Source organism: Acanthochromis polyacanthus, chromosome 13, assembly GCF_021347895.1.
Source record: "Acanthochromis polyacanthus isolate Apoly-LR-REF ecotype Palm Island chromosome 13, KAUST_Apoly_ChrSc, whole genome shotgun sequence".
Taxonomy (NCBI): Eukaryota; Metazoa; Chordata; class Actinopteri; family Pomacentridae; genus Acanthochromis; species Acanthochromis polyacanthus.
The window spans coordinates 39225568-39238245 of NC_067125.1; the positions used below are offsets into that span (position 1 = coordinate 39225568).

General features: G+C 39.9%; 1 protein-coding gene across 1 annotated transcript in view; it reads left to right on the top strand.

The window, feature by feature from the left end:
- Window positions 1-12678, top strand: part of LOC110959292 (solute carrier organic anion transporter family member 1C1-like) — a 46762-nt gene that overhangs the window by 17782 nt on the left and 16302 nt on the right. The window contains exons 4-9 of the mRNA XM_022206105.2: window positions 3032-3164; window positions 3506-3627; window positions 3715-3861; window positions 6226-6324; window positions 8551-8799; window positions 12074-12238. Coding sequence (XP_022061797.2) covers window positions 3032-3164; window positions 3506-3627; window positions 3715-3861; window positions 6226-6324; window positions 8551-8799; window positions 12074-12238 — 915 coding nt within the window. The remainder of the gene's footprint in view (window positions 1-3031; window positions 3165-3505; window positions 3628-3714; window positions 3862-6225; window positions 6325-8550; window positions 8800-12073; window positions 12239-12678) is intronic.

The window sequence follows — 12678 nt, forward strand, 5'->3', positions numbered from 1 at the left end:
CTATGCTTCAGGGCAACTAACCAGCTGGAAACTAGCTGAAATTCATGAATGAACTAAAGGAAAGATTTAGCCTAGCCGCGCTAGACAACCCACAGCAACGAATTTAATTCTCTGCCAGGGTGGGTCTAGTTACCCTCCATAAGGCTCGAGGCTGGATTCTCCTAAAACTGGCCGGACCAATCACCATGAAGTGTAGAGTCAGAAGGCGGGCGTAACGAAGTGACGACAGAGGCGCGACGATTCTGACAGAAACAACCGGCGCACAATAAACAGTTATCTTTCGACTCGGCTTTGGCCACAGCCCTTAAAGATTTGAAGCTAAAATTCAACTTGAAAGATAAACAAAGGACGGCACTGAAGTGTTTCATTGAGAAGAAAGACGTATTTGGACTTATGCCGACGGGATATGGCAAATCCTTAATATACCAGTTGGCTCCGCTGGTTGGGAAGCTAATGGGACTTAGCCACAATCCGCCGGCGCTCTAGGAACTACGTCAGCCTATTCGTTGCGTTGATTGGTTGTATACCTACCCAATTGCTGCAGAGTGATTTGAAAGACAACCTTTTAGCCCGCCTCCCTCCCTGTCAAGCATTCCTAGACCCTTGCGTCTTAAGAGCTGGGTCTAGTGCGGCTAGGCTAGGAAAGGTTAATTAATATTATAAATTGAAGCCAGTGTAACATCAGTAAACGTCAATGCCTTCTATCGATTCACTTGTTTTAATGCTTTGTTTTGGTGATCTTACTCAGTGGAAAGAGCTTCAAGCTATGAGTAGATTCTGCAACACTTTAATTTGTCTGCTGTTTTGGATCTCTCATCATTTAATCTGTTAAATCAGTTAACTTTGGTCATACTAAGAAATGTTCTGAATTGTTTTGGCACACACCTAACTGAGTCCAAGTGGTTCCTCTCTCTGTGCTACTGTTTATGAGTGTAATCTGCTGCTACCCTGTAGGGCTTAGTGATTCATCCAAATGGCTGAAATTTATGAATAAACTGTTTTTAAAGGCAAACTCAATTAATATTACAAAGTAAAGTCAGTGTCTAGGGATTGGTAGATGGTACTGCATATGTGTGAACAATTGCATTAAACATTTCAGAGTTCCAAGTAGAGAAATCTGAAAAAAAAAAAAAAATCTATGGCCTTCATTGGGTTGAATTATTTGGTCAAAACACATCAACTTTGTAAAAATGTGCAGCCGTTTAGTACATCTTTCTTGCAGCACTACTGTATACATGCCACAGCCACAGTACGTACTGTATGTAATCAATGGTTCCTCTGCACAGCGGGGAGTTTTTGATGACATTTTGCAAAATGTGCTCCTGATTGTACCCTGACCACTTTCTAGGACGGTTATGTAAGTCGACTCCATTCAACTTAAATGTCTCCTGTGGGTTATAAATCATACATAGCTTTCAAAACGAGATCAGACCCAAAGAAACACGAGTCTTACAGGATAAAAGTCAACATCTACTGTAAGCCGTTCTACTTTTGTTCTTGTGCTGTCAGACAGGCAGTTTGGATCCACTGTGACACAATAGTTACGAATATTTTACATTTCCCTTCAGTAGCATCATGAGTTGTGTGTGTGTGTGTGTGTGTGTGTGTGTGTGATTGTGTGTGTGACCTGCTGGTAGTGTATCTGCCACATGGAAAAGGTGATGATGGCACCTGAGGTGCGGCCAAAGCTGAATACCTTGATTCTCTCTATCTCCATCTCTCCATCTCCTGTGAAAGCTGCTTCATTCATGTGGCCTTGGCAACAAGCCTTTTCTATAGGACTGTTGCCAGGGTAACATAGAGGCAGAGCAGGGCAGCGTGAAGAGGAAAGGAAAAGGAAAGTGCAAGAAACAAGAGAGGAGTAACAGAACGCAAGAGAAGACAAAAGGGGAGAAATTAAGGATAATGACAAAAAAGAGAGTAGAGAGTGGTATTGACAGATGCTGATCTTTATAGAGGCAACGTCTTGCAAGATAAAACCAGAAGACTTGTTCTGTGTGTACTGTGCATGACTCATACTTTGCGTGTGATTTGCACATAGTGTCTATCAAAATTTTAAAAAGTTAAAGAAACAAACCAAAGTTATTTCAAAAGCATAATATATTGAAATTAGCTTGAAGGAAGCACACAGCCCCTCTACTTCCAGTCACTAACACTGTAATTACCTTGTAGAATATTGTGTCAAATATATGCCCTTCCAAGATTTTCCTGAAGCCATATGTAAAGGTTACAAACACACATTTACCAATAATTACTGACATTTCTCTCTGTTTGTCACAGACACTCCCATTTATAGGATGACAGGAGTATGACTGCTTAATGTCATCCCATCAAAAGAACCTGTACAATAGTAAAAGGTCGGATAGCGTGATTTATCTTTCTAGGCAAACTTTCCACCTCATTTACAGCGGAGTTTCCGTGTGTCACTGATGAGGGATCAAATGAATTGGACAAATTCCACCTGGCATTGTTTCATGTTTATGTTTCCTACCACGTGCTGAAGGTAGTAATAGTCAAGCAAAAGCACCTGTTCTTCTCCTCAAACTATGAACATTCACAGCAGTGTGCAGTAGCTGTCAGTTTTTATCTTTTCAAAATTGAATGCATATGTCATCCTACAGTGGCACACGATAATAATGGGAATGCTCTTGTAATATGTATCTGCGGAATATAATAAATATTTTGCTAGCTAAGGCTTATTGGGATCCTAAAGGATTTGTTTTTGCTTGTCCGTTGCAATTCTGTGCCCTGTTCAAGTACACAAAGTAAAATTGACGCTCCTTCTTTTCACATTTCACAACAAGCAAATTTACCTTTAATCTACTGACGTGATTTAAAACAAAGCTGTCAGAAAAAGAAAAATACTTGGCCAGCATGCAGAGGCAGGGCTGAATCAGGCTCTGCACAGGAAAGCTGTGAAAATCAGATGTGATGACTCTACTGACTATTTGCTCTACCTCTGGCATTTTTTCATTGTAGTACAGTTCAGTGGCTTTCTAAGTCAATGGTTTTTCTGGCTCCATCCTCCCAGGTAACCTGTTGGTGATAGCTTTCGTCAGTTACTTTGGGGCGAAGCTCCACAGGCCAAAGATCATCGCGGTGGGTTGTATATTGATGTCCATTGGCACCTTTATCATCGCTCTGCCTCACTTCATCATTGGACGGTGAGTAAAAAGAGCCAAAGGTGTGTTTGTTGTTTGGCTTTAGCCATAGAATCAGTCTAAGATGTTAAAATATTTACTGCATAGTTACACTGAAAAACCTGATGTCAAATGAAGAGTTCATGTTTTCCATATTTTGTGTATACAGGGTGAAAATATGACTCATTTCTGCCATTAATTTTTGTATATACCACATTACTTCATCTCTTATACTTGAACGCACAGTTAATGGTCCATTACTTTCATAAAAGCTCCTTCTAGCACAGTGTGAAGCCTATAACTAAGTGAAATGAGGATTTTCTCTCTGTCCCTCAGGGTTTGAACTATTTGTATTTTATGTGCAGCTATGAATACGAAACCTCGGTGCGTTGGGTAGTGAACTCAACTCTGAACCCGTCCCCATGTCCGGTGGGCTCACCAGCAGAACAGACACAAGATGGTAAGCTGCCTCAAGTGCCAGCCACAGGTGGGTGTTAACACGCATAACAAAACACTAGTGTAAACAAGTAAAGATGTCCGACTACACGCTGTCATTCTGCATCTTTCTCTCCAGGTTGTGAAAGTGAGTCCAACCTGTCTATGTGGATCTACGTGCTCCTGGGAAACGTCTTGCGGGGGATTGGGGAGACACCGGTTCAGCCTCTGGGGATCTCGTATATAGATGATTTTGCTACTGAAGAGAATGCTGCACTATATGTTGGTAAGAAAAACATCACCCAGTGGTTGATACAGATCAAAAAAATGAATGATTTTATCATTAATATTCCATGGACATGGCCAACAAAATGACTGTCAAAAGTAGATTTCACTAGCCCTAGCCGCGCTAGACCCATGCTCTGAAGACGCAAGGGTCTAGGCACGCTCGACAGGGAGGGAGGCGGGCTAAAAGGTTGTCTATCAAATCACTCTGCAGCAATTGGGTAGGTATACAACCAATCAGCACAACGAATAGGCTCCTAGAGCGCCGGAAATCAGAGGATGCGGGAGTTCGGTGAAGCCTTATTTATAGAGTCAATGGGTGAAGCTCAAGTATATTACAGACATGTTAACAGAAAGATTATTCAGAATCGGTGCTAATGGAGCTCAACGACTGTTGTCGTTTTTGTTGTCGATCCTGGCAGAGAATTAAATTTGTTGCTGTGGGTTGTCTAGCGCGGCTAGGCTAGTTGTTTCCGGTTGTTTCTGTCAGAATCGTCGCGCCTCTGTCGTCACTTAGTTACGCCCGCCTTCTGACTCTACACTTCATGGTGATTGGTCCGGCCAGTTTTAGGAGAATCCAACCTCGAGCCTTATGGAGGGTAACTAGACCCACCCTGGCAGAGAATTAAATTCATTGCCGTGGGTTGAGATTTCACAGTAGTTGTAGGAAAAGCACATTTCTTGTGTATTTTTTATGTTTTCATGGTTCATCTTTTTCCATAGGCTTTATTTTATTTATTATGACGGTGATGACTCTTACATGCAAGTTTGCTTGACACTTAATAATAATATCATGGTCTAAGGGCAGGGTGGGGAAATTTACAGCTATTAAAAATGTCAAGCAGCAATTACTCACTGTGAGTATCCTATAATAACGTTTTCTATCTCAACCAGGGGAGCATGTGCATCAGATGTTGAAACACAGCGATCAGACCAGAACACTGTGTAGTTTCATAAAGCTACAGTTTGGTTTGCTTTGGTATTATCACATGGCACTGAGCCAGGGCCAGCAGGCAGCTCGGCCAACTCGTGGCTCTCGCCATTGATGAATCCAGACCAGAGCACAGATCAGTACTGTATTAAAGAGACCATATTATACTTTTTTGGCTTTTTCTCTTTCTTCTCATGTGCCATAGCTTTTCTGTGCATCTAAAAGTCCTGAAAATTTTTAAAGTACAAAGCCCACACCAGAGGGAGTCATTCCCCTCACAGAAAACACTGCTCCTTACCTGCCTGTAATGTCATGTTTGAAGTCCAGGCTTTTCTTCTGTTACTTAATTACATCGCCAAGTAATGTTTGTATAACACCTTGCCTAGTTGTTGGTTTGCTTTAACAAAGAACAAGCAGCATCCTTGCAGTTTGCTGTAATTTCCTCGCTAGAACCACTTCTGCTAGGGGTAGATCTCCAATATCTGGGGTTACAGTACAGAACCAATTTTTGCTTGCTTTTTCAAGTCATCTGACCAATCAGAAGATGAGATTTTTTTGGAGGGGGGAGGAGCCCCTAAAGAGAAAGTGCCTAACACAGTGAGTGTTTCAGATAGAGGTGAGAGGAGGTGCTGCAATATGAGAAAAGTGTTGTCTTTTGTGAGCATTCATTTCATATTCTAGTGACTTCATGAGTAAGATTACAAACCTCTAAATATGCGCAATATGGGCACTTTAAAAATCCTCAACAGATGTCACAATACTAGATACCACAGAACAACCAAATTCCACCACACGGCCACAACTTGGACAATATCTTCTATTCATCATCAAAAACAGCTTCCTCATGCAGCTTAACCATTTCACAAACTGAGTGCCATCTTTTCATCCTTCTTTTGCCATGGAATGAACACTGACAATGAGGCTGTTGACGCTGGTTATGTACGAACAAAAATGACTTTCATGTTGTGTGAAGCAGAAACATCTCTCGCAATGCTTTGAAGTCCCAAAACATCTGTGGTGGCAAATCCACAATTTTCAGCATTCTTCAAACTAAACAGTCAAATGATTGTGCTTTTTAGCGTAGCTTAAAATGTATTTTTAAAAAAATAATCATTCGCCATGCTCACATGTAACAGTGAACACAGACGTCTTCAGTTGCTCAGAATAATGCCGTGCTTGCATGAAGCTCTCCCATGTGGTGTTTTTCTCAAGCATGAGCAAGGCAATAAATCTTTGTGTTACTCAGCAAGCCTTTTCCAAACAAATTAGGGTTTAAAATAAGCTTTGTATGTTTGTAATATAAGTACCAATATCTATGTAACATCTATCGTACAACATCTGTGTGGAGCTTTGTACGGTCTACTGCATCTCAGTGGAGTTGCAAAAGTGCTAACCAGATTTTGTGTCTCTCTTGTTTTCTTTACCAAATCCTAGGCTGTGTGCAGACCATTTCAGTGGTTGGTCCTGTGTTTGGATACCTGTTAGGCTCCCTTTGTGCCAAAATCTACGTGGACATTGGATTTGTGAAAATGGGTGAGTTTAAACACAAGTGCGTTTCTATGTATTGTAGGACAAGACCATCAGGTACATTTACAAACTGTCAAACTAGATACATTTGTTATCATTAACCCCCTCACTCATTCGTTCATGCATAGGTCCAGCAGCAGGTACAACATATGGCAACCTATCCATCTTCAAAAGTTAGTATACAATTGTTCCATGGAATAACGGCTTGGCCACAATATATTGGAAATATACATCCATTTGTACATTAAGGGCTTCCCATCTTTATGTTTGGTCAGATTCAGCCATGAGGAATTTTAGTCTATATTTGTATGGTGCAGCAGTAGTGCAACCATGGCAGCTGATAGGAGATAATAAATACGTAGTGATTTCTGACCCCTAGGTAACAATCGAGTCATCAGTAGGAGGGTCCTGACTCAGACAATGACATAAAATGATTTTTCCGAGCACAACATTTCATAACCAAAACTCCAAAGTGAGCTTTTTTTTTTGCAGAAGACATTTATCTGGGCTGAATATGGTTTTAGGTTGTAGGGGCCAGAATCACAACATTATGTGTAAATTCATGACTAAACTGTGCGTAAAGCCCAGAAAGACAGACCTGCTTCTGTTATATGAATCCAAGCCAACTTGGAAACATATGCATATGACTGACTTCCAATTTCACAGTTAAACTGATGCATAAAAATTTTGTTTACTGTAATTTTTGTAACCGAAATAAACCATTCATTCATTCATTCATAAATGGAACCTTTCAGTGAGAAGAAAGGTATAGAACTGTTTAACCAAGTGTCCAGCAGCAGAACAGCTGCCTTTATGTACAGCTGTGACATGTGACCACCAATTTATCACACATTTGTAAATCCTCACTGAAGTGATCGCTCAGACATCATTATTAAACATCAGACAGATGATCAATCAGTGCACTAAAGTGCATAAATCACATTTCACAAACAGTTCTTAAAAACTGAGCCTGTGATTGGACAAAATGCTGTGTAGATTTCAGGAATAAAAACTCAGTCAAGGAAATGGGCTTACTGAAAAATTTAACTAAACAAGGCTGGTTATAGGATACGTTTTCCAGCTCACATTTTATCTCTATTTCACTTGCAGCTTGCCTTAGAAAACTGTCTATACACCTGGTCTGAACTATGCACAGAGTGCACAGTCTCACCATACATTATTCTTTTAGACTAAACATGAGTAAATATGTCTAAAACGGCACACAAACAGCTTTTTCTGCATATGTATCATTTATACATCTGGTCCCAGTCATCGTGCAATTTGAATACAACAGAGCCATTGTTAATGTTATTAGTATTACCTGGACTCTTCCTGCCGCCACTGGTCAACATGTCTGCTTTTCATTCATAAAACTGAGGCACCGTGTTATCAGATGCAGAACTGGATTGCAGTCAGAGTGTGCACAATTCAAGACTCAGAACAGGTGTGCAGCATTAGCATCAATTAGCTAATTAATGAGGCCAGCGGAGATAGAAGAAGGACAAAGGCCTCTGACAGACACCAATCAAATAGAGTGCAAAAGGAAGAGTGAGATGAAAAAAGACAGGTAAAGGTTGCATGACAAATCACAGAGCAGAGAGAAAAAAACATAAAAATGAGAAAACAGTGATGACAAGGAAGGTAACCAGAAACAGGAAAAGAGGAAACAAGTGTTCTTCTGCACTTGATTTCAGTTAATGCTCAGTCGAAGAAAGAACTTGAGTTTGTTTTTTGTTTTTTTTTATACCAAATGTAGTTCTCTCCTTCTGCTCATAATAATAGACACATCTATCAGTATGCTTAAAGGGCCATTTAATAAAACCAAAAACTATTACATAAATTCTTGGAAAAACCTATCTTGATTAAGAATAAAAAACTACAGTAAATGATCAGTTTTCAATTTACCACACACTCAAAGGTGGAACAAATGAGCTTCTACTGCAGAGCTCATTCACATGACAAGGATGAGACTTAGAATTCAGAGAGTGAGGCAAAGACAAGACTGACACTGTTTTTTGGTCTGTTCTCCTGATCTGTTGTGCTTTCATGATGAAAAGTATTCTCAGTACTTCGTTTGGCTTTAGAAAGCCTGTAGACGAAAATATTTAAAACCAGCATGTATATCTCACTGTACAACTATTCAGCTAAACCGTACAGCAGGCGTTAGACATTAGGCAACTAATATGTGCATCATTACTTACTGTACCTTTTGCCCTCTGTTCCCCAACATAGAAACCATCACCATTACCCCAGCAGATGCCCGCTGGGTGGGGGCCTGGTGGCTCGGCTACCTCATAGCTGGGGTCATCACTCTGCTCTCTGCAATCCCGTTCTGGTTCCTGCCCCGCTCTCTACCCATGTCCGGGCCCCGGGTCCCAGAGAAGTGTACGCCAGAGCAAACGAGTTTCATTAAAGAGTCTCCACTCCTGAAGCACAAGTATCCAGCAGACGATCACACTAGTTTTATAGAGATGGCCAAAGGTGAGGATGGATAGATTTTCAACTTCCCGACAGTCACTGAACTCATCTGTGTGATTTCATTCAGAAAGTTGACCAAAACTATATGGAGTCACAGGAGTGCCAAATCAAAATATAAAGAGGAATAAATAAATAAATAAATAAATAAATGTGGAAATATAAAGAGAAATAAATAATTAAATAAATAAATGTGGAAATATAAAGAGAAATAAATAAATAAATAAAAGGAAAAACGGAAAATGTAAAAGCAAAGACAAAATTTTCCTTTTTATTTATTTATTTATTTATTTATCTTTATATTTCCACATTTATTTATTTATTTATTTCTCTTTATATTTCCACATTTATTTATTTATTTATTTATTTATATTTTGATTTGGCACTCCTGTGACTCCATAAAACTAAGCTTCACATTGGGATATTTTATCAAAATCACTTTATTCTTCTTGTCTCATTAAAAAAAATTGCCAAAAAAAAAACTGTTTGCACCAACCAGAGACTGTGAAAAACAAACAACTTGATGCTGCTCGACACATCCTGGAAACTGTTAAATACTTCACAAAAATTTGACAAAACTTTGGGATCTTTTGGCTGAACTGCAGGCAGTGTTTACACAGAGCAGAGAGGAGACAAATATGGAAACTAATTTAAAAAAAAGACTATCTTTAGTATGTAGAACACACTTTTTGTAGTACTAGGTAAAGCTCTTTACTTTTAGAAAATGGTTGACTCCAGGTTTGCTCAATTCTTGTAAAATAAATTCTTTTTCAAGATATATGGCATTATGATGGTCACATACGAAGAAGGAGACATTTTTTTTTAGTTTTCTCTACTTTTAGACATGGTTGTGTTGTTTTCATAGAGGTGTAGAACTTTCAATTGCAGTGAAAAACGAGCCCAGAGTGAGTAAAACTGTGACAAGAACAAAACACAGGCATAAACTGCTTCAGGTTCCGAGGGTTAAATAAGGACAGAACATCCTGATACGAGAGGCAAATCCATTACGACAGGTACAAACAGATGCTAAATGATTCATGATCTTGATTTTAAATTGTTCAAGGGTTACCGAAGAATTAATTTGACTTTGTAAGGAGTTCCATGTGGTCGACTCATGAAAACTAAAAGCAGATCTTCCAAACTCAGAACAGAGTTGAGTTACATGGAGTGAAAGGCTGTCACACAGCTTGATATAGGCTGGAGCACTAGTTTACTACAGAATAAAGGCCCTAATAGATAAACAACAACATATGGCTGTCGCATCTTCCAGATAGAGAAGACTACCAGACTCCTTCACAGAACAAGCAATGCTGAGTGCTGTGAACAGAAATAAACCGAAGGGCAGAATGATAAACAACGTCTAAGCGCTTTAGAGTGGAGTCAGAGGCAGGCCTATAAATCACTGTAATCCAAAACAGAGAGGAAAAACAACTTCAACTCTTCGTCCTATAAAACACAGGACAGTTAGTCCTATTTCTACACACACAAAAAATGTCGGTTTTCTTAAGTATTGTTGAACTATGTACTAAATAATTTTAAACCCCATATGTAGAAATGAATAGGCTGTAGAATGAAATGCAACAACACATGGATGGTTTATTTCTTTTTAAATAGACCACAACAATAATTCTGTCTTGCCTCAATAGTATTGAAATTTTACACATCAGATCTTTAAAATTTTCTTTTTGACCAATGCGACTGTTGGAATTTCAGTCTTTTATCCTGAGCAGTTTCCTTGGAACAAACCATTTTATCACCAAAATGCACTGTGAATATCTTGCAAAACATGTTTAGGTTGAAGGTTTGATTTTTAAATCAACATTTTAAATCCTGAATTGTTTATATCCCATATATCGCTGTCTTTATTTGTGAATTACCATGCATGTCAATGTGCTACATACATGTGTGCATGTTCTAAACAAACAATGGTGATTCGTGTTAAAATGTTGCTTCATAGCATTTCCAGAAAGCAAAACCTTACCAGCTATCTTTAAGATAAAAGTAACTACTATTGGAAGAGTTTGTTTTCATCCTTGAGGGCACTGAAATCATTGTCAAACATCCAACTAGCCTAGCCGCGCTAGACAACCCACGGCAACGAATTTAATTCTCTGCCAGGGTGGGTCTAGTTACCCTCCATAAGGCTCGAGGCTGGATTCTCCTAAAACTGGCCGGACCAATCACCATGAAGTGTAGAGTCAGAAGGCGGGCGTAACGAAGTGACGACAGAGGCGAGACGATTCTGACAGAAACAACCGGCGCACAATAAACAGTTATCTTTCCACTCGGCTTTGGCCACAGCCCTTAAAGATTTGAAGCTAAAATTCAACTTGAAAGATAAACAAAGGACGGCACTGAAGTGTTTCATTGAGAAGAAAGACGTATTTGGACTTATGCCGACGGGATATGACAAATCCTTAATATACCAGTTGGCTCCGCTGGTTGGGAAGCTAATGGGACTTAGCCACAATCCGGCGCTCTAGGAACTACGTCAGCCTATTCGTTGCACTGATTGGTTGTATACCTACCCAATTGCTGCAGAGTGATTTGAAAGACAACCTTTTAGCCCGCCTCCCTCCCTGTCGAGCGGTCCTAGACCCTTGTGCCTTCAGAACATGGGTTTAGTGTGGCTAGGCTACCATCCAACCACACAGAGGCTGGAATTTTTCACAATGCAGTGATTTATTCCCACTATTCCATATTGACAGAAATGCAATCTTTAATGCAAAGTAAATTCAATTCAATTTTTATTATTTATATAGCATCAATTACAATCAAATCGTCTCAAGACGCTTTACAGAACCCATATGCCTGACCCCCAGAGCAAGCCCAAAGGTGACAGTGGCAAGGAAAACACCCTTTTAACAGGGAAGAAACCTCGAGCAGAACCCGGCTCTATATAGGGGGGACCCATCTGCCTGCTGGCCGGGCGGGTTGAGAGGGACAGAGGAGGGCAAGGGGGAGGGATGGGAGAAGAGGGAGGGGTGGGAGAGCAAGGAAAACACAACACACATTTGGATACATGCATGACAGGATATGTGACACAGACAAAGTATAAGCTAACATTGAAAACTGACTCATAGTTTACTCTTATGATGTACGGCTCTGACAACATACTACATATATAGCTAGCAGTAAAATTCAAACAGTATGTAGATTAGCATAACAAGTATAGTGAGGGCGATGCAGAGTTGACTGGTGGAAAAGGGGGAAAAGTAGTAATTAGGAATCATTATACTCAGCAGCCACTCTTACTATTACCATTTTTGTCCCTCCACAGACTTTTTCCCAACCCTACGAACTCTGCTGGCTCACCCAGTGTACCTGATTTACCTGTGTGTGACAATCATCCAGCTGAACTCCCTCATTGGCATGGTCACCTACAAGCCTAAGTACATTGAGCAACACTTCAGGCAGTCTGCATCAAAGGCCAACTTCCTGATGGGTATGGGACATGATTCATGAATATTGCATTGTGTTTTATAAATTATTTGCATATTACAGCTGGGAAAATCATCACGAAACAGACCTGGGGAAGGCTTTTCTGCTTGGTTTCTGTTTGATTGTGAAAAAAACTCTTGGATGTGCCTACTTTGCTCGAATTAACTCTAATGTCACGTATGTACACAACATCACACTAATGTTTACTCATTTGGAGTGTTTAGAACTACAGTTTCATAGGGTTTCCTTTGCATTCAGCACTCCCCCCTTAGTTTTTGGATTTGTTGAGTGAAGCAGATACAGACCTACAGAAAGAAGATGCTGTTACAGAAAGGAAAACTGGGTTAGCTATGGTCTCATTAAACCCACTCACTGCCACAGCTATAGAGACAGAAGCTTTGTGAATGTTCTGCTCTGCACATGAAATAAAATCTCTAATGAAGT